Here is a 22,466-nt window from a genome sequence, read left to right as displayed (position 1 = left end):
ACCTAGAACATTAGACATCGGAACTCAAAAGAAATAAGCAACTGGAGGAACTCCAGAGGAGATCATCTACAATGATGGTTTTAAAGCAAAATATGAACTTTATAGTGTAGCCAAACCACAGAGTCAGACCCAAGGGGCATGATAAAAATCTACAAATAGTTTGAGGGTCTAAACACCAAGGGGAAAGAGGAATTTTGGCTTGAGATAAGAAAAATTTCAAGGGATAAAGTTAAGAAAAGGGAAATTTAGGCTTAACAGAATATATCCTTTGGTAGTAAGATATATGTGTTTGTAGAACAACATCTCAAGGGAACACAAAGGAAACTGATGAGTATTCAAGGGTCCTTGATAAGAGGATACCTTAATGTCAGACCAAGGACTCTAGAACTTTCATTAGAATATTTTTGTGCCATGACCAGATGGGATATATTTTTTATACTGAATTTCTAAGATAATTATAATGCGAATGAAGAGTGAACAGGCTGTGCTACCCTTTAATAGCAGGTATCCTAAGGCTTTGATTAACTTTGGTTCTGAGGGAAAGAAATAAACGTGGACACTACTTTTCAATAGCAAATGTCCTCGTAAAGGAGCAAAGTCCTGAGATCTGATTTTTAAAGTATATATATTTAAAAGCCATTTATTTCTAGACTACTGGTTATATTGCTTATGAAGCAGGCTGATGAATTGCAAGAAAGATTCTGGGGAGCATGTAACACAACCAGCCATTTTTGAAACTGTTGAGTGAAACCCAGATCTTCCTTAATCCAGATGGCAGTCAATCAGAAAGGCCAATGTGAGTTGGGTCTGTATAAGCAAAGGGATTATATAACAAACAAGAGTAAAATCGGATGCCTTAACTAGGAATGAATAAATATGCCACAAACCACAATGACTACAAAATAAACCTAATAGCTAGCAGTCAGGTTGGAAATCAAGATAGTTCAAAAATATTTTAAAAATCCAAATAATTTTCTTATGAATGCTTTTTTTCCCCATAAGTACCACTACATTTCCCCCCATGTTTTAAAAGCTCACATGCTTACACTGGGGTTTGAAAAAGGAGCCCAAAGTTAATTTTATGAATATATAAAACAATTTATTCATTGTTTCCCACAGTGAGGCAAGCTTTAGGCTAATAGAGGGTCAAGACCCATTGGAAACAAGGTGATGAAAAAAAAAAAAAAAGAAACAAGATGATGAATTAACTGGATGTGTCTGCCCCAAGCCCCCAGTACCAGTAGAGGAGTCCTTCCGCTCATTGGTTCTCAACATCCATAACCAGGAATATATGACTTTGTATCTAGAGCACATTCTTAGAAGCCTGGCATAATCATGGCAGGGTTCATTTTCAATTCCATGGTCATCATATGGGTTTAGAGGAATAGAATATATATGAACCATAAATTACATTTTCTCAACCACCTTGAGTTATAAGAGGTTCTATGAAGTGTGACTTTGTTAACCATCTACTTCAAATGCCAAGATCCAGTGAGGCATAACCAATGCCATGCAATGGTATCTGAATGGTAAGGATCGTCAGGGTTTTCATTATTAGTGACAGGTTACAGGGTGTTGTTAAGAAAGGAAAGGGCAGGCGAGACCTTCCTTCTTTTACTTCCAATGTGACTTGTTTGAGGGGGGAAGAGAGCAAACGCCAACAGTCCCCCAAATGTAATTTGGCGTGTGTAGTCAGGCAGGGAAGTAAGCAACGTGAAAATCTGTGCTTCTCCATACACACGTAATCATCAGCCAGTGGAAGTACTTCAGTCTCAGTGTGCTAAGCGATTGACAGCGGTGAGAGTCTTGGGGAATATATAACTCACTGTGTCTTCAGGCAACAGATAGGTCATAAAGTCAACAGAAGGAAATCCCTGGATACAGACTGTCCCACCACATTTACAAAAACCTGTGTAACAGAGATCCTGGGGGCCCAATGAAGCCTTTTGTGGAGGTGTTGGATTCTTCTGTTAGATTTCATGAAGTACTTCTTTCCTAGATAGTTGGATATCTAGGAACATCAAACATACTTTTGAAAAAGACAAAATTTTCCCCTGAAAATTTTATATGGAGTAAAAGAAATCTTCCAAAATCAAACTTGGACAATTCTTATATACCCATACCAAGGTGAACATTTGTGCCAAATACCTGTTTGTAAGTTCATTGTAAGTTTTTTTTCTTTAATACGATAAATGGTAGAGAAAAGTTACCTTTACATTCATATATGATTCTCTTCACCCTGAAGGGGTAAGAGGACACACGAACATAGTTTAAAAAAGTATGTAGGCATTTCCAACATTCTGCTCCCCTATTGAGGAGGTTATAAGTTGCGTTGCAAAACCTAAATGTTACTTCACAAAGCCCGCTAAGAGGCCGGCGAGGCTTTGAGCTTCTTAGATTCCAGGGGTTGGACAGTAGCTGGAAAAGCTGCTTCCAGACTTGTTTCCAAGTGAGGAACATTGACATCGCCAGCTTTCTTCAGCTTCTCAGGAATGTGGCCGCTGTGCACTTCGCCCAGAGGCGTCCCAGAGCGGAACCGGGAGACCTATCACTTGGGAGCGCCAATCTCCGAAGCCTCTGGGCGGACGCTGCTTTGGGCGCCTGCCTCTCACTCACCCCTCCTCCTCGAGTACATTCACACATGACCCTTACTGGGCCAGGATTCCCCCCACCTCCATAGTAGGTCCCCATCTCCAGCCCGTTCATTTGCAGTCACTGCTTTTGAACTGAAATCTGCCCTTAAAAAAAAAAAAAAAAAAAAAGAAAGAAAAGAAAGAAAAAGCTGTAGGGGTTGGAAAAGGAGGACAGGAGATTGAACTCCAACTTTAGAGCAACCGTCCTGGGCTGCCCATCTGACACCAGTGGGTGGGGTGCAATCTGACACTTCCTTTCCTTTCCAGAAACGTGAGTGGAGCTGGCGCCCCCTCTATCTGGGGGAGGGGAGACAGGGAGAAGGTCCGAACTTCCGTCCTCACTCGCTATCTCCCCTGGACACCGGGTATCAGCAGCGAGCTGCGCTCTCACAGCGCGGCTGCCGGGTTGGCGCCTGGAAAAACTCCACGTTCTGCTTTCTCCTGCTCTTGGCTCCGCCCCAGCTCCAGACCTGGCTTCCCTCCCGCCCTACCCGGCCCGCCCACCCCCTTCCCTCTGCCTCCAGCGTGAGCGTGCGGGGACCGCTCCGCTCCAGCTCTGGGCCCACAGCTGGGCTGCGAAGATCCAGAGCCTTTATCCGGTGGGGCTTAGACTCTCGCCCCTGGGGCTCTTTCCATAGCTCCCTGAGCGCAGCCAGGAATTCTCTCCCACCGTAGCCACTCAGCCCTCGGGAGGCCCTAGGCGCAGCGTGGTTCGTGTCCCCACTTCGTAGCAAGGTTTGCACCCCGAGGGATCCTGGAGCTTGGAGACACTCTCGCACCTAGCCAGTCGGAGGAGTGGGCACAGCAGCCAAGTGGAGGCCAGACGCGCAGCTTCAGGGGCCGGGGCACAAGGACCGTACAGCCCAGGCGCAGCTCGGGCGCCCAACTTCAGAGCGGAGGAAGTCCCTCTCGCATTGCAGGGGAGCGCAACAGACGGACGCGCCCTGAGCGCACGCCCTGGAGGCCTCCTCCCCAGCCCTCGAGACCGTCCTCAGGGCGCGAGGAGGAGCTTGCTGAAGACTTCGAGGCTGTCCAGAGCCAGCGAGCGGGAGCGCGGCGTCTCCTGCCTCGGCTGGGAAGGGGGAGTGGCGCTGGCGGGCTGGAGCTGGGAACCCAGAGAGCGCCTGACCTTCCTCCTCTTCCTCACCCCTTTCGAGACTTGGGCTCTGGGGGAAAGTTCTAGTGGCCGCAGGAGGCCATCCGACCTCTTTCCCTAGAAGGCTGGTGATGGATCTTCTGCTTCTGCACCCGCTGGGGCACTTGGAGCGCGCTGGTGGCGCGTGAGCCTGTCACTGCCCTCCACCGCCCTCCACCGCCCTCGGCCAGCCTCGGGCCAGTTCCGCCTGGCAGCCCAGTCTGAGCCCCCTTCCTTTCCCGGCTCCAAATCGCCTGCGTCCGGAGAGCGGGAAGAGGGTGGTCCTTAGGCACAGTCACGCCGGGATGTCCGCGCAGAGCCTACTCCACAGTGTCTTCTCCTGCTCCTCGCCGGCCTCGGGTGGCTCGGCCTCGGCCAAGGGCTTCTCCAAGAGAAAGCTGCGCCAGACCCGCAGCTTGGACCCGGCCCTGATCGGCGGCTGCGGGGGCGAGACCGGCGTGGAGGGCAGCTCGCGGGGGGCCACCGGGGGCCGCCTCTGCTCCCCGCTGCCTCCAGCCGAGGGTCTGGGCTCCCGCTCGGCGTCCTCCCCTAGGGGCCCACACCCCCGGGCCAACCGACTCCCACCCCCTAGACCCCTCTGCTCATCCTTCTCCACGCCAAGCACCCCGCAGGAGAAGTCGCCTTCTGGCAGTTTTCACTTTGACTATGAGGTGCCCCTGGGTCGCGGTGGCCTCAAGAAGAGCATGGCCTGGGACCTGCCTTCAGTCCTGGCTGGGCCTGGCAGTGGCCGCAGCGCCATCCTCTGCTCCTCGGGGGGTGGCCCTAATGGCATCTTCACTTCTCCCAGGAGGTGGCTCCAGCAGAGGAAGTTCCAGTCCCCCCCCAACAGCCACAGCCACCCCTACGTTGTGTGGAAGTCCGAGGTAGGTAGGGTCCGGTGCTGTGCATTCTCATGGCCCAAGGCTGGCCCCCAGGGCATTTGTTTCATTCCATCACGTTTACAGTGCCAGGGACCCATTGAGAGGTCTCCATGGTGTGGCTGTCCCTCTTTGGCTGGTTAAATGGTGCCTGGACATGGGATGTCCCTAGTGGCCACCCATGTGTGTCTTGTTAGGACTTCTTGGCTTCACTTTGGAGCAGTGGTGGGAGCTGCAGGGAGAGCTGGTGTGCTTTCCTGTCGGTGCTGCGGGCGGTGTCCGAGGGTCGTCTGATCCCTTCATGCACTGGGGATATTTTTCAGAACTCAAATGATCTAATTCCTGTGCTCTTATAAGGATTGGATGTAATGTGTTTTGAAATATGTCTGCCATCTGGTTGTTCTACAGAGAATTCAGAAACATTATTCTGGAGGGTGCTGGTGTGTGTGTGTGTGTGTGTGTGTGTGTGTGTTTGGGTGGAGTGGGGCGTAAATACTAGAATTCTCTAGTTTGATCTTATCTTCTCTCTACAGGTCTAATTTCAGGTATCTATGATACTGAGTACTAGTTTAATCTAGGCGAAAAAGAATCTCTGGTCAGGCTATGAGAGATCGTGGAAATATGCCCCAAGTTCCACTAAGGACAACGACTAGTTAGTGAAATATATGTGAATCGGGAATCTTTAATAAACAGGGAACTGAGAGGGAGCTATTTGGTACCTTTAAAATGTTTGCTGTCTGGTTAAGAAGAATGGAGACTAGAGCTCTTGGGAAACTGTGGTCGATGGGTACTTGGAAGGCAGCATGCTTTTAGAGAATAAATAGTAGTTGTTTTAGAAATGAACAACTTCCAATCTCTTTCAGTTCACAAATTCTATAGATTTGCCTTGGATCTCTTTCCATAAGGGAAGGGAGATTCCATCAGTTGTAATTAAATATTTTAAAGTACAGTTAGAATTACAGAAATGAAATGAAATACCATGTAATTGCTGGAGATTTGGACTAAATAAAGGAAACGCAACCAAGAAAAACAGTTTGAAAATAGCATCCAAGATCATACCTCGCTCTGTTACCATGAGATAACTATGAAATTTTGGCTTTTAATAGACTGTCTTAGAAAAATCAACAGTGTTAATCAGAAATATTAGTATCACATATTAATAAAATATTGGTTATTATGTCAAAGTAACTTGCTGTTGGGTGGGGAGTATGGATTACAAAAACTAACAAACCCTGCTGACTGTTCTGCCTATTTTCCTGAGGAAGATAGGCAGTAGAAAGAAAAGTCAAGTCAGAGAACAAGAGATTCTCTCCGAACCAGAGAGCTCAGCATTAGGAAGAGGATAAAAAATCTAGATGTTGAATTTCTCTTGGTCTTTAAAAGGGGCTGAATTCCTGCTGTACAGCAGAAGCACACATTATCAGAATAATCCTGTGAGTTGAGAGGAGAGAGAAATGCAAAAGCAAGCCAGATTCTTGGATTGGACAGCCACTGATGTTCACGTTTAAACCCGATTGCATCATTAAGAATGTCTCTGCGTTTCTTAACAACTGTACATACTTGAAATATAGTATCCAGATGCTGTTGCCGTTACGACCAAAAGGTCTTCTGCTATAGATGATCACGGCTGGTTAGAAATTATCTTCTTATCCACTAAAATCTCATCATCAATGGACAAGTATGTGAACTGCTGCAATACCGGTGGCTTTTCACTCTTCTGTGCAGTGTCTGGGCAGTTGGCTAGCTTGTCTACCATAACTTTCACCTCTTTGCACTGGTTAAAACTTAGTACATAGCCATCTAGCAAAAGAACATTTTCTCATCAAATGTTCACGTGGGTGTATGTGTGTGTGCGCGCACACAATTTCTTTAGTCTCAAAGCAGACATGGAGTGACTGGATGGAAGGAATGTCCGAGGCTGGTTTTGTTTAGTAGAGGCCCAGATATCCTATTTAACCCCTGGGTCTGGGATTTAAGGGTCTAGATTGCCTTTCAAAGGTTTAAGGCTTTGGAACCATCTCAAAAACCAAGGAAATTCATGCGGTTGGGCACTGCTTCTCTTCACTTGCAAACGAGCTGGCTCATCTCTCCTAAAAGTGACTCTTTATCAATAATGTCAAAAGTCCAGCAAATGGACACCTTGCAAGGTTACTTCACGTGGGCTCTGGAGGGGGTACTTGGGTTGCTTTGCTTTTCCTGGTTGCCCTGGCTCAGGGTTTCTCGGCCTCTGCATTGTTGACAATTATGGCCGGATGATTCTTTGTGGTAGAGGCCATCCTGTGCCTCATAGGATGTTTAGTAGTGTCCTGGGCCTCTACCCGCTAGATGCCAGTAGCACTCCTCCCCACCAGTGTGCCAGTGACAAATGTCTACAGACACCGCCGAATGTTCTGTGGGGGACAGAATTGCCCCAGCTGAGAACCACTGCACCAGTGAGCTGAATGTGGGCTCCTCGTGCTACCTATCCAGCGCGCGCCCATGTCATTGCTCTCAGCTGGCATGAAGTTTCCCTGAGGCCTCTGTCCCCTCCTAAAACCACATGGACCTCTCTTTGGTCATGTGTGCCTCTGACGGTTCATGAACAGTTCTGTTTATCTTCCACTGAATCCGTAGCCAGACCTGAGAATTCACCCTCATTCAGGTCTAGCCAGGGATGGATCACAGTTATTTCTGCATAGTTCTTTGAGCAGCTTCTCTGGTTTTAAACTAAATTGTTCCTAAAGTGGCTCCCGCTCCCAAGCTTCCCATAAGTGCCTGTAGTTCTGTGCCTTGTGTTCACTCAGAGCTCCCAAATGGCCCTTTTATGGCCTAAAACAAGGAGGTATTAAACAAAGTCAGCTACGACTCTATTAGTATTTCCTTACTATGTATTTCAGGATTGTTTTAACAAAAATGGATTCATGGACATGCTGGGTAGAATACCTGTTGAGTAGAAAAAGAGAGAAGGCAAAGGAATAAATGGTACATGGTGACCCAGTTGGTACGTGCTTCTCAACTCGTGTTCTTAGAAGCCCAGCTCTGTCCCTGATTCTGATCTCAGAGGAGTGAGGTCTCCTTCCAACCCTGGCATTCTCCTGATGCTTACGGGTCAGAGCTACCGATTATGCTCATAGCTGACTTGGAGCTTGCCGGCTTTGAGAACCCGTAATTAACACGATCTCTCTCTACCCATGACTTCTTTTCTTCATTCCTGCCATAAGCACTTCTCAAGCGCAAGATTTCTCTAGGTACCAGAAATACAGAGAGGCTAAGCTATGGTGTTGGCCCTTAAGGAGCTCACAGTCTAATGAGGAGGACAGATGAGTTGAGCGGTAGGTACAGTGCAGAAGGATCAGGACAGTGGGGGACTGGGCTGTGTGTGGGGTGGGTGGAGGGTGATGATTCATTGTGCTTTGGAGAATTTTGGAAGGCTTCACTGTGCAGAGAACACTTGAACTTGATCTTCTGGGGTGCCTGCCATTTAGAAGAAGGAGGGAGGTGATTCCTTGGTGGAAGAGAAAGGAGTGGACGCGCAAAGGCACAGAGGAGTCGGTGACGTCAGGACGTCCAACGAAGAGGACTTAGTGGCGCTCGAGTGCAGCGCTGGTCTGCAGGAGGAGGTGAGCACATCTGTGGCTTATGTTATGTAGCAAGCAAGTGGCTGTCTATATAGTAACCTAATGAGACCAGAAATCAGGCACATATTTGGGGGATCATAACTGACTCTGGGCATGGATGCCAATGGCAGGAAGGCCAGAGCTCATGGCCCACGCTCCCAGGCCCCTCTTGTTAGTAAATCTGCAAGGAAGTGAAAGGGCGTAAAGCGCTTTTGAAGTTGGAAGTCCCAGGAGTTTGGACTGGACATTTTGTGGGCTGATGGTTCTCAACCTGCAGGTGACCTCATCCCCAGGGGACATTTAGCAATGTCTGAAGACAGTTTTGGGGTGGTGATGTAGTAATTTCCTATTGCTGCCATAACACATATTTTTGTGGCTTAGAGCAACATACATTTATTACCTTCTAGTTCTGGAGGTCAGAAGTCTGAAATGGGCCTCGCAGGGCTAAAGGCAAGGTGTTGGCAGGACTGTGTTCCAAAGGCTCTACGATCTGTTTCCTTAGCTTTTTCAGTGCCCCCCTTCTTCCATATTCGAAGCCAGCCTTGTTGCATCTCTTCCATAGTCCTTTCTCTCTCTGACTCTCCTAAGGACCCTTGTGATTACAGCGGGCTCACTTGGATAACGCAGGCTATCTCATTGTTCTGAGGTCAGTTGATGAGCAGCCTTTAGTTCCATCTGCACCCTTAACTCCCCTTGCCACAGAGCCTAACATATTCACAGGTCTCAGAGATGAGGGCGTGGACATCTTCTGTGGACATTAGTGTGTTTGCCACGGCAGCAGGTGCTCTTGGCATGTAGTGGGGGAGAAGCCAGGGATGCCGCTAAACATCCAGTGATCTACGGGGCAGTTCCACAGCAAAGCATTCTCCGTCTTTCGATGTCAGGCGTGCCCAGGTGGAGAAACCCTGTGCTAGAGAATGGGAGAAATTGGTGATTTGTTTTAAAAGCATGAGGATGTAACATGATCAGATATGTATTTTAGAGCGATCAATCTGGTGTCTGTGAGGCGGTGGGAGACAGTGCATTAGCAGAGTGAAACACACAGGGGGTACAGAGATTCAGAGGAGGCCGGCATGGGAAAACCATGCCAAGCATCCTACAAACAGAAGGGAGTTGGCATATAAACACAATACTTCTGTATTTCTTTTCCACTTTAGCAAATTGTTTCCTGGCATTATTGAACTACTACTGGGTTCGTCTCTGTAGGCTAGTGGTTTTCATCTGCGGGTGAGTTTGTACCCTGAGCACATGTGGCGATACCCGGCAGCGTTTTTGGTCACCAGAGCTGGGGTATGGGGTCGCTACCTACATCTGGTGGGTTGAGGCCGGGGATGCTGTTAATCATCCTGCAGCATGTAAGACAGGCTGCTGTGGCAAAGAACTATCCTGCTGGAAATTTCAATAGCACTGAAGTTGAGGAACTTTGTGTAATGTGCTAGTTTATACAAGAAATAGAATTCTAGGTTTTGTTTTCCAGTACTTTTTCTCTCATGTCATTTTCTTCTTCTTTTCTAGTATATGTCAACCAGAACTCTGAATTGGGAGGGAAAAAAAAGCCTTTCCAAAAGATACTGAGGATAGGAAGAAAATGTGGGGTGTCTAAATATATGTGTAGGGAAAAATTGAGTGGTAAATATATAATGGTGGAAACTGGAATTAAAACTTAAAGTGTAGGCAGAGATGAATACTGTTGTTAAAAATAGAGGCTCACTGGTGTCACCAAAGAGAAAGTAATTCCAGTAAGACAGCTTCGCATATGAAATTGACAAAGGGCGTTTTACAAAGAATTATGTCTCAAATCAGCATAATGTTGTGAGAACTGACAAATTAGGAAGATAGTTACTCAGCTTTCATATGCTCTCTCTTGGATTATCCCTCTGTTAGAGTTCATCCCTAAAGTAATTTTAAACTTATTTATTTGACAGACAGAGATCACAAGTAGGCAGAGAGCGAGAGAGGGAAGCAGGCTTCCTGCGGAGCAGGGAGCCCGATGCGGGGCTCGATCCGAGGACCCTGAGATCATGACCTGGGCCGAAGGCAGCAGCCCAAACCACTGAGCCACCCAGGCGCCGCGTAATTTTAAACTTAAGTGGAGAATAATGTGAAGGTAACTTCTCAGATACCTGGAGATTGAACTTTCACCAGAATTTAGAGATTTGCAGGTTGGAAAGAGCAAGTTTTAGACTCAAGAAGGACCTTGGGTAGCATCCTCCTTAAAGCTACAGATTGGAAGGATTAAGCTCAAATTCAGATAAGCCAAGGGCAGAACTACCTGGAAATTCTTCTGGACTCTCAGTATAAAGTGCCAAACTCCTGGAAAAAGTCTGTGGCTACAAGCACCTTATTCCTTGGCAATCTCTTTTCCATCCCCATTACTTACAGAAACAGTTCTCTTGAAGGTCCCACGATTCCAGGACTGTTCTTAGACCTCCTTTGGGCTGGACTTCTTTTTATTTTTTTTTTTTAATTAAAAACATTTTTTTTAATAAATACATACTGTATTTTTATCTCCAGGGGTACAGATCTGTGAATTGCCAGGTTTACACACTTCATAGCACTCACCATAGCACATACCCTTCTCAATGTCCATAATCCCACCCCCTCTCCCACCCCCTCTCCCCGCAGCAACCCTCAGTTTGTTTTGTGACATTAAGAGTCTCTTATGGTTTGTCTCCCTCCCGATCCCATCTTGTTTCATTTATTCTTTTCCTATCCCCCAAACCCCCCATGTTGCATCTCCACTTCCTCATATCAGGGAGATCATATGGTACTTGTCTTTCTCTGATTGACTTATTTCACTAAGCATGATATCCTCTAGTTCCATCCATGTCATCACAAATGGCAAGATTTCATTTCTTTTGATGGCTGCATAGTATTCCATTGTGTATATATACCACATCTTCTTGATCCATTCATCTGTTGATGGACATCTAGGTTCTTTCCATAGTTTGGCTATTGTGGACATTGCTGCTCTAAACATTCGGGTGCACGTGCCCCTTTGGATCACTACGTTTGTATCTTTAGGGTAAATACCCAGTAGTGCAATTGCTGGGTCATAGGGTAGCTCTATTTTCAACTTTTTGAGGAAACTCCATGCTGTTTTCCAGAGTGGTTGCCCCAGCTTGCATTCCCACCAACAGTGTAGGAGGGTTCCCCTTTCTCCACATCCTCACCAGCATCTTTCATTTCCTGACTTAATTTTAGCCATTCTGACTGCTGTGAGGTGGTATCTCATTGTGGTTTTGATTTATATTTCCCTGATGCCGAGTGATGTGGAGCATTTTTTCACGTGTCTTTTGGCTATCTGGATGTCTTCTTTGCAGAAATGTCTGTTCATGTCCTCTGCCCATTTCTTGATTGGATTATTTGTTCTTTGGGTGTTGAGTTTGCTAAGCTCTTTATAGATTTTGGACACTAGCCCTTTATCTGATATGTCGTTTGCAAATATCTTCTCCCATTCTGTCAGTTATCGTTTGGTTTTGTTAACTGTTTCCTTTACTGTGCAAAAGCTTTTGATCTTGATGAAATCCCAGTAGTTCATTTTTGCCCTTGCTTCCCTTGCCTTTGGTGATGTTCCTAGGAAGAAGTTGCAGCGGCTGAGGTCAATTGGGTTGCTGTCTGTGTTCTCAAGGATTTTGATGGATTCCTTTCTCACATTGAGGTCCTTCATCCATTTTGAGTCTATTTTCGTGTGTGGTGTAAGGAAGTGGTCCAATTTCATTTTTCTGCATGTGGCTGTCTAGTTTTCCCAACACCATTTATTGAAGAGGCTGTCTTTTTTCCATTGGACATTCTTTCCTGCTTTGTCGAAGATTAGTTGACCAAAGAGTTGAGGGTCTATTTCTGGGCTCTCTATTCTGTTACATTGATCTATGTGTTTTTGAGCCAGTACCATGTTGTCTTGATGATGACACCCTTGTAATAGAGCTTGAAGTCTGGAATTGTGATGCCACCACCCTGAGTCACAGCTGCCGCCTCTCCATCTCCAGTGTCTCTTCTTGCTCTTCTGTCTCTGTGCTGGTTCATCTTTGTCCACCGATCCCCTCGGTCCTCTGTTTTTCCTTCAAATCATTCTCCTGTGATGATCTCATTCAGTCTTGCGACTTGAGCCATCATCTCTCTTGGGGACATGCTTAACATGTTTGAGTTCCTAACATCTCTGCCTTCCTCCTGGACGTCTGCTCACAGTGTCAGCTGGACTCCTCATGTTCTGCACGTCTGCAGCGGAGCAGGTCATGCCCTTTCCCTGTGAGCATGCTTCTCTTTCTGCATTCCTAATTTTGCCTGGTGCCACCATTCTTCCACCTGCTTACTTTTCCCAGGTTGCAGGCATCTCCAGTGCTCCCCTCTGCTTTCTCCTGTCTTCTCAAATAAGTTACTCAGTCCTGTTGTGTTTACTTCTCATTTGCTCCATTCTGAAATGGATTTGAAGTGGAATGTATCCCCGTTCCTACGTCTTTCTCCAGCTCTTCCTTCTCATTGCTGCCGCCTAGCCAGTGTCCTCATTGGCTGTGACCTCCTGCTTGGCCACCCTGCCTTCAATTTCTTCCTCTCCCCATCTGGCTTATGGCCTTTTACTCCAAAGACACTTTGTAATCATGTTAACTTTCTGAGCAAAAACCTTTCCTGGGACTCAGTATGTACAGGATGAAACCCAAACTGCTTGGCGAGTCATTTCAGGGGCTTTTACAATATAACCTTAGCCTACCTCCTCTGTCCCCTAGGAACTCTGGTCCAGGAAAACCAAACTGGCCACTCAGCTAGGCAAGTCATCAAATATTTATCAAGTACCGGCTGTGAACGTGACACAGGGACATATGTGGAACAAGCAGGCATGGCCCCATGAGGTGCTGACCCTTTTATGAAAGCAACATTTTCAAATAAACAGGTCCCTGTGCTGTTCAGAATGCTGTGGCATTATCATAGGACTACTGTAGACAGAGCAGTGCCCACCCCCACAACAAATGTCCATATCCCGATTCCTGGAACCCATAGTTACGCTACCTTACTTGGCAAAAGGCACCTTGCAGATATGATTAAGTTAAGAATCTTGAGGTGGGAGATGATCTTGGATTATCTGTGTGAGCCAGGGTCATTCCAAGAGTCCTTTTTTTTTTTTAAGATTTTATTTATTTATTTGACAGACAGAGATCACAAGTAGGCAGAGAAGCAGGCAGAGAGAGAGGAGGAAGCAGGTTCCCCGCTGAGCAGAGAGCCCAATGTGGGGCTCGATCTCAAGACCCTGAGATCATGACCTGAGCCGAAGGCAGAGGCTTTAACCCACGGAGCCACCCAGGCTCCCTCCAAGAGTCCTTGCAATAGGGAAGCAGGAGGGTCAGAGTCTGAGAAGGAGATGTGGGGACAGAATGAGTGAGAGAGGGTGGGAAAGAGAGAGGGAGGGAGGAAGAGGAGGGATGACCTGGTTTTGAAGGTGCTACACTGCTGGCTTTGAAAATGGAGGAAGGAGTCATGTGCCAAGGAATGGGGCATCCCCTAGAAGCTGAAAAGGGCGAGGAGATAGATCCTCCCCGAGAGCCTCCAGAAGGAGTACAGCCCTAGTCCAGTGGGACTTCTGACCTGCAGAACAGTAAGACAATAAATGTGTCTTGTTTGAAGCTGCAGAGTTTGTGGTGACTTCTTACAGCGGCAATAGGAAGCCAGTACAAGGACTAAGGGCGCCTGGGATGTCTAAACTGAAACCAGTGGATGGGGAGGCTTTGGCCAAACACAAAGGAAGGCAGGCGGCACGCTGGCTAGCAGGAACAACCTGTAGGTCAGCAAAACATAGTATGCTCCAGGAACTTTGAGAAGTCTCCCAAGAGTGGAGTATGAGAGTGAGAGATGGCAGAAAGTCTGATTGGGCCTTGAGCTTCACGATACAGATTTTATCGCTTAATGCCAAGGTTTCTGCAGAAATTTTTGTCTTCTCCTTCTTACTTTGCTTTTGATCAGTTGGTCCCCTATCTCTCTGAGAAAGCTCCATTTCCATTTCTTGGCTCAGCCAGATGCCATCTCAAAATAAACAGGCTTTGAGTATGGTACATGTCGTGACACATTCAGGATTTGCAGAATTGTGAGCTTATTTTTCCACAGTGGGATTCTGATTCTTCTGGTCCGGTGCCTGCAGCAGGCAAAGTGTGTTCATATCAGAAGCCAGTCAGTGATTTGTGGGAGTCTGTGTTCTGACAGCAGTTTTCCAAATCCTGGAGACACACCTTTGGGGCGTGACATCTTGTTCTAAAGTTTACTGCATCCTCTCTGGGCCATTGCTTCTGAAAAAGAGAGGGAGACTATAATTGCAACTCTGTTACAATACGGCAGAAGAGGTAGAATTTAACATGTGAAAAAATGAAATTAGTTATTGTGTTAGTTAAGAATGATACTTTCATGAGCTGTTAGGGAACTGCAGATCCAAACTACAATGGCATACCCCTTCGTGCCCACTAAGATGGCTGCAATAGAAAGGATAATAACAGGTGTTGGCAAGAATATCTCCCTTTTGAAAGGCTCCTATACTATTGGTGACAGTGCAAAATGGTGCAGCCGCTTTGAAAAACAGCATGAGGGTTTCTCAAAAAATTAAACGTAGAGTTACCATAGGACTCAGTTAATTCCGCCTCTAGGTACAGATTCAAGAGAAGCGAAAATTTGTCCTTGCAAAAACGTGCCCATGAATACCCATAGCAGCATTATTGTAACAGCCAAAATGGTGGAAACAACCAAATGCCCATCAATAGATGAAGGGATAGGCACACTGTGGTCTGCCCGTACACCGCAAGATTGTTCAGCAATAAAAAGGAACGAAGTACCGCTAACGTGCCATAGCATGGATGGATCTTGGAAGCAAGCTAAGTGAAGGAAGCTTGTCACAAGGGGCCACAAATGACATGATTCTGTTTATAGGAACTGTCCAGAAGAGCCAAAATCAGACACAAAGTAGATTAGTGGCTGCCAGAGGCTGGCAGTAGGGAGGGACAGGGAGTGACTGCTAATGGATACTGGGTTTCTGTTTGGGATGTTGAACACATTCTGGAACGAGATAGAGGTGATGGTTGCACAACCTGGTGAATATCCTTTAGGACATTGCTGACCTGTGCACTTCAAAGGGTTGGATTTTACAGGATGCGAATTTGAATGTCCGTTAAAAAAAGAATGGTGTTTATAACTTTTAGAAAATATACCAACATTGTTGCTACACCATCTTTTCAGGAAAACATAAACCCAGAGAGCAGTCATGCAGTTGGCCTAGGCCTAATGTATGTGAAATGCTGGCCTTGAAGACACAGCAAGGGAGGCAGTAATGGCTCAGGCAGATTCGGTGCAAGAGTTGACAGCCAGCCCAAGATTTTCTGAGATTGGTTACCGTGGAGATCCTGTAGCCTGATCATTATGCCTTGAAAGCAAAGTGCTTAAAAAGATTGTTTTTCAAAATACACAGGGACTTTAAAAACTACTTATGATCTTGAAAAATTGCCCAGCCATATCACACCAGACCTATTAAATAGCCAAAGATTTTGAGGAGCCATTAGAATTAAAAGCAAATTGAGAAACCGCCCATCAAATGATGTGCCGATGGACCCAAGAGAAGACTAAGCCTAGACTCTTCATGTCTGTGGAGAAATTGGAAATGAATTGAGTTGGGTGGCCCACTGATCAAGGAAAGTGACATGTTATTGTTTCTGTGTATCTGGGCCACTCATGGAAATAGGTGAATTCATACCACCAGTAGGAGCCGAAGTGTGAAGAAGCGTGGCATTGCTGATAACTTCATCTCTCAGGTGTTAAGAAGCAGTTAGGCAAGCTGGTCCTCTGAGACCTAGTGGCTCTTGAGCCAAATATCACTCTTCTCATGTTGGAACTTCCAGTTGATTCTCTGTGCCCTTATTTCAGTTGATGGACGTTGATGGTGATGGCAAGTGAAACAACAGTTCGTGTTTGCAGAGTGCTCACTGGTTTCTTTCTGTTATTACAACAATCCTCTGGGATGATGCTGTCAACGTTTATTTTGTACATGAGGACACTGAGACTCTGATTAAGAGGCAGCCAAACTGAGTTGGAGAGGAAGAAAGGGAATGGGTTAGAGCTGGACTCTGAACCAGACTGCCTGGGTTCAGATCCCAGCTCTGCCTTGTAGACTTAGAGAAATTACAAAGTGTATTTCCTCCTCAGTTTCCTCATCTGTCAAATGGTGATAAAGTGCCTGCCTCAGGGAGTTTTTGTGAGGATCTCAACACTTAATTACTTGGAAAGTGCCCAGCACATAGGAAGGACTAAAAGATACAAAGGAGAACAAGGTTAAATAAGTGGAGGAAGTGCCCAGGTCAAACAACTAGGAGGCAACAAAATTGAAATAAATATTAAAATATTATATCAGTAAAAAATACGCATTCCACACCTACTGTGTGCCGGCAAACTTAATCTTTTTGCTGTGGCTATCGAAGAGAGCTTAGGTGATCAACAAGTGAGTGAGTAGGCCTCGTTGAGTTAGACAACAGTGGAAGGCAATTTGAAATGTATTTTGCAAGCTGTTAAGTAAGATATACTTTTCGTGATAGGCGCTGTAGCAACAGCAGGCTGTCACTCCCGGTGTTTTGGCCTAGTGACTTGGAACACAGCAATTTGTCAGACTTGCGTTGTGGATTTGTTATAACCCGACATGCCAGCAGGCCTAGGGGTCGTAACCTTTATTCCCACATGCTAGTCATAGTAAGTTCATTGCATCAGACACTTTTTGTTTGTAGAACACTTAGAATGTTGGAAACTGGATAGCTCTCAGTCCAGCCCTGGTTCTCTAGCTGGTAAACGGCAGACTGCTTTCTCACTTCAAGCCTGCTGTTTTTCTCACCTCCTCATACCACCACTGTCATGTGAGATCAAGCTGACTTTGCTCACGGCTCATCTCTCCAGCATCTTCCCAGGCGAACAGGGTAGCATCACTAAATAAGGCTGTAGCATCTACGTTCAGATGCTTGTTTTTTCTCTCAAAATCTAACTGTAACTCCCATTAACATTTCTAGACTGACTTCAGCAGGCTAGGAACAAAAGAGAATATTAGGAGGGGAAGGCTTTAAAAAGTTTTCTATGTAGTACAGACACCCATGTGATACTTAAATCCTATCTGTGACATCTCCAGTCTATGCCTGGACCCCACAAATGAAGACCTTCACAGTTCTGCCTTTAGATTATAATAGACATGGAAATTCTTCCTGAAATTGTGTTAAAAAACCAGTCTCCCTGGTACTTTTACCATGCTGCAAATGAATTCTGCCACTCCTGTTCTGCAGATAGTCACCAATATTGTGTTATCCTTTTCTGCAAGTTGGCTTAGCTTTCTTTCTGAGTGTCAGCACAAAGTTTGGTCATATTTTCTTTTTGGCAGATAAGAATTGTGAATACATCAAACTAGAATTGAAGAATAGTTTAAAGTTATACTATTGACCCAAAGTTCTCTTGGAAACTACTTACAGAAATGCAGGATTAGAGCTCACTGTGTCAGAGTACCTAGGTGGCTCATTTGGTTAAGCATCTGCTTTCAGCTCAGGTCATGATCCCAGGGTCCTGAGATCGAGTCCTGCACTGGGCTCCCTCCTTGATGGGGAGTCTGTTTCTCTTTCCACTCCTCCCCCTGCTTGTGCTCTCTCTCTCACGTGCTCTCTCAAATAACAAAATCTTTTAGATTTTAAGAGAGAGCGAATGTGAGTGGGGGTTTTGGGGGAGAGACAGAGGGAGAAGCAGAAGCCCCGTTGAGTAGGGAGCCCAGTAATGGGCTGGATCGCAGGACCCATGAGATCATGACCCGAGCCGAAGTCAGACAGTTAACCAACTGAGCCACCCAAGTGCCCCAGACTTACAAATTTTTGAACAAATGGATTAGTGCATTTCTTTTTGCAATATTATTCTGTTTTGGTTATCCCCGGGAGAAGCTAGATGCAGAAGAGTTAGTAGGTTGTGATTGTCAAGTTTGTCTCTCTATACCTAGAAGTATCTCTCTTATAGGAAATATTTAAACTCATGCTATGTATGTTACTGTCCTCATAAGGCATCATTTCTAATTTATATAAAGATATGGTAGATTATCTTATGTAAATGTTCATTGAAATCTAAAACCATTCTAAAGAAGTAAAGTTATTTTTTTAAAGTTCACTGGATGAGAAAGTTGAATGGTCAAGAAGAAAATTAACTTAGTATACCAATGGAGATTTTCTCCAAGTCATTGTTCCTATGCAATATTTTTACAGTGCAGAAAGGTTAATTTTTTCTTTTTAATTTTTTTGGAGAGAGTGTGTGTGCATGTGTGAGCAGGGGAGGGGAGGGGCAGAGGGAGAGAGAGAGAGAATCTCAAGCACACTGCCCATTGAGTGCGGAGCCAGACTCGGGGAACTCGATCTCATGACCCTGAGAGCGTGACCTGAGCCAAAATCAAGAGTCACATGCTTAACCAACTGAGCCACCCAGGCACCCCAATTTTTTCTTTTATTTGGAGAGACTTCTTCCAGAGTTTTATTTATTTACCATTATATCTTGTAATTTAATATTTTTATTTTTAAATTTTTAATTGAGGTACAGTTGACATAATATTATTATTTTAGTTTTAGGTATACAACATAGTGATTCAACATGATGAAATTTTCACCATGATCAGCATCGTTACTCTTTATACAAAATCACTGCATTATTATTGACTATATTGCCTGTGCTATACTTTTCATCCCCCGACTTATTTCATTACTGGAAGTTTGTATCTCTGAATCCTGTTAACCTATTTTGTCTTCCACACTTGCTCCTGTGCCGCATTCTCTGAATCTGTTTCTCTTTGTTGTTATTATTTGTTTTGTTTCTTAGATGCCACACATAAGTGAAATCATGATACTTGCTTTTCTCTGTCTGACCTATCTTACTTAGTGTGATATCCTCTAGCTCCATCCATGTTGCCAGAAATGGCAAGATTGTATTCTTTTTTATAGCTGAGTAATATTTCATTGTGTATATACATAACACCTCTTCTCTATCCATTCATCTCTTTTTTTTTAAAAAGATTTTATTTATTTATTTGACAGACAGAGATCACAAGTAGGTAGAGAGGCAGGCAGAGAGAGAAGAGGAAACAGGCTCCCCGCTGAGCAGAGAGCCCCATGCAGGGCTCGATCCCAGGTCCCTGGGATCATGACCTGAGCCGAAGGCAGAGGCTTTAACCCACTGAGCCACCCAGGCACCCCTATCCATTTATCTCTTGATAACACTTGGGTTGCTTCTATATCTTTTTTAAAAATTATTTTTAAAGAGGGAAAGGGAAGGAAAATCTTAAGCAGGCTTCATGCTCAGCACGAAGCTCCATCTCACAACCCTGAGATCATGACCTGAGCTGAAATCAGGAATCAGGCGTTTAACTGACTGAGCCACGGAGGTGTCCCTGCTTCTGTGTCTTGGCTATTGTAAATAATGCTGCAATAAACATAGGGGTGCCTATATTTTTTGAATTAGTGTTTTTGTTTTCCTTGGGTAAATACCCAGAAGTAGAATTACTGGATTGTTCGGTTTTTCTATTTTTAGTGTTTTTAAAAAATTTTAATTCCAGTGTAGTTAACATGCAGTGTCATATTAGTTTCAGGTGTACAGTACAGTAATTCAGCAATTCTGTACATTACTCAGTGCTTGTCATGAAAAGTACTCTCTTAATCCCCTTTCGCCTATTTCACCCATCCTTCCCCCCACCTGCCTTCTGTCTGGCAACCACCAGTTTGTTCTCTATAGCTGAGAGTCCGTTTTTTGGTTTGTCTATTTTCCCTTTGTTCATTTGTTTTGCTTCTTAAATTCCACATATGAGTCAGATTATATGGTATTTGTTGTTCTCTGACTTATTTCACTTAGCATTATACTGTCTCCATCCATCCATGTTGTTGCAAATGGCAAGATTTCATCCTTTTTATGGCCAAATAATATTCCATCATGTATATATACACCACCTCTTCTTTATTCATCTGTCAGTGGACACCTGGGCTGATTTCATAATTTGACTATTGTAAATAATGCTGCAATAAACATAGGAGTACAGTATATCTTTTCAAATTAGTGTTTTCATATTCTTTGGGTAAATACCTAGTAGTAGAATTACTGGATCATATGGTAATTCTGTTTTTTAATTTTTTTGAGGAACCTCCATACTGTTTTCCACAGTGGTTACACCAGCTTGTATTCCCACCAGCAGAGCACAAGGGTTCCTTTTTCTCCACATCCTCACCAACACTTGTTTCTTGTGTTTTTGAGTTTAGCCATTCTGAGTGTGTGAGGTGATAGCTCATTGTGGTTTTGATTTGCATTTCCCTGATCATTTGTGATGTTGAGTGTCTTTTCATGTGTCTGTGGGCCATCTGTATGTCTTCTTTGGAGAACTGTTTGTTTGTGTATCTGCCTATTTTTAAATTGGATTATTTATTTTTTTTGAATATTGAGTTAAGTTCTTTGTATATTTGGATACTGACTCTTTATCAGATGCATGACTTGCTAATATCTTGTCCCATTCAGAAGGTTGTCTTTTAATTTTGTTGGTTGTTTCCTTCACTGTGCAGCAGCTTTTCATTTTAATGTAGTCCCAATAGTTTATTTTTGCTTTTGTTTTTCTTGCCTCAGGAGACATATTTAGAAAAATGTTGCTGTAGCCAATGTCAGAGAAATACTGCCTGTGCTCTCTTTTGGGATTTTTATGGTTTCAGGTCTCACATTTAGGTCCCTATTCCATTTTGAGTTTATTTTTGTGTCTGTTGTAGGAAAGTGGTCCAGTTTCATTCTTTTGCATGTAGCTGTCTAGTTTTTCCAGCACCATTTGTTAAAGAGACTGTCTTTTCGCCATTGCATATTCTTGCCTCATTTGTTAAAGATTAATTGACCATATAGTCCTGGGTTTATTTCTGGGCTTTCTATTCTGTTCCATTGATCTATGTGTCTGTTTTTGTGTCAGTACCATACTGTTGTGATTACTGCAGCTTTGTAGTATATCTTGAATTCTGGAATTGTGATACTTCCAGTTTTGGTCTTCTTTCTCAAGATTGCTTTGTGGTTCCATACACATTATAGGATTATTTGGCTAGTTCTGTGAAAAATGCTGTTGGTGTTTTGATAGGGGTTACATTTAATCTGTAGATTGCTTTGTGTAGTATGGACATTTTAATAATATTAGTTTATTCAGCATGGAATATCTTTCTATTTATTTGTGTCAAAAGACATTTCAAAGAATTTTAGACATGATCTATTAGCGTCATTTCTCTGTTTGTCTATATATCTCTACTCATTATTTTTAATTTCATAAAAACATCTCTCTTTAGAAATAAAAATGAATGGTTAATTACTACTATATATAATTAGAACAATCTGGATAAATTATTTTTATGAAAATATAAGTTTTAGAACTCCATGATAAAAATTTTTAAAGGGGGCAAAAGTTCTGGGTCTTAGTTTGAGTTCCTCCAAAGTCAGGACCTGGCTGAGTGCGGTTTATTGGGAGGCGATCCCAGCAAGTAGGAGTGAAAAAAAAAAAAAAAAAAAGGAGAATGAAATGCTGTTGTAAGTTGTGTCATGGAAGTTGCAGCTGTGGACAAAGGGACAACTGGAGTTCCATCAGGACCGCTGGAAAACACACAGAAGGCCTCTCAGGATGATCCATCTGTGTTTCACTTGCCTATTGCTGCATAACAAACTACACCCAAACTTAGTGGTGTGATTCTGTGAGTCAGGAATTAGATCAGGGCACAGCTAGGCACTTCAGTTTCACATGGCATCAGCTAATGTCTCCGGTGGTTGGAAAGTTCAAGATATCTTCATTTACATATGTGGTGCCTTGGTATTCTTTTGTGTGGCTCCTCTCTCAGGGGCAAGGGAAGTAGATTCTACTTCTTGATGGGAGAAGCAAAAAAAGAATATGTGGCCTTTTTTGTTCTGTCACAAGCTAAAAGATGGGGATCGGGGATCTGGGCAATGTCCCCACTGGTTTCCATCCTCCACTGGTTGAGATTCTTTCCAGGGTGTTTAGTTTACCTGATAACTTCTTGCACAATACTGTGCATTCACTATAGAGATGGGTCACTAGCGGCACAAGGTTAGTGTGAGCTTGCACAGAACTTCTCAGCACAGTTCCACCTGAATTCAAATGTTTAGCATAGGCTCATGGGGAGCAGCATTTAGAATTAGTCACGCACTGTCTTAGCTAACCAAAAGCATTACTGAAGGATGA

The 22,466-nt window shown here is 44.4% G+C and overlaps 1 protein-coding gene across 1 annotated transcript in view; it reads left to right on the top strand.

The window, feature by feature from the left end:
- The first annotated feature begins 2,998 nt into the window (after nucleotides 1-2,998).
- ARHGAP6 (Rho GTPase activating protein 6) overlaps nucleotides 2,999-22,466 on the top strand; it is a 481,290-nt gene continuing 461,822 nt past the window's right edge. The window contains exon 1 of the mRNA XM_004758826.3: nucleotides 2,999-4,652. Coding sequence (XP_004758883.1) covers nucleotides 4,074-4,652 — 579 coding nt within the window. The 5' untranslated portion in view covers nucleotides 2,999-4,073. The remainder of the gene's footprint in view (nucleotides 4,653-22,466) is intronic.

Source organism: Mustela putorius, unplaced genomic scaffold (assembly GCF_011764305.1).
Source record: "Mustela putorius furo isolate JIRA1106 unplaced genomic scaffold, ASM1176430v1.1 tig00003836_pilon_pilon_pilon, whole genome shotgun sequence".
Classification (NCBI taxonomy): Eukaryota; Metazoa; Chordata; class Mammalia; order Carnivora; family Mustelidae; genus Mustela; species Mustela putorius.
Note: the sequence above shows the minus strand (reverse complement) of the source record. Positions and strands in the feature narration are given on the sequence as shown.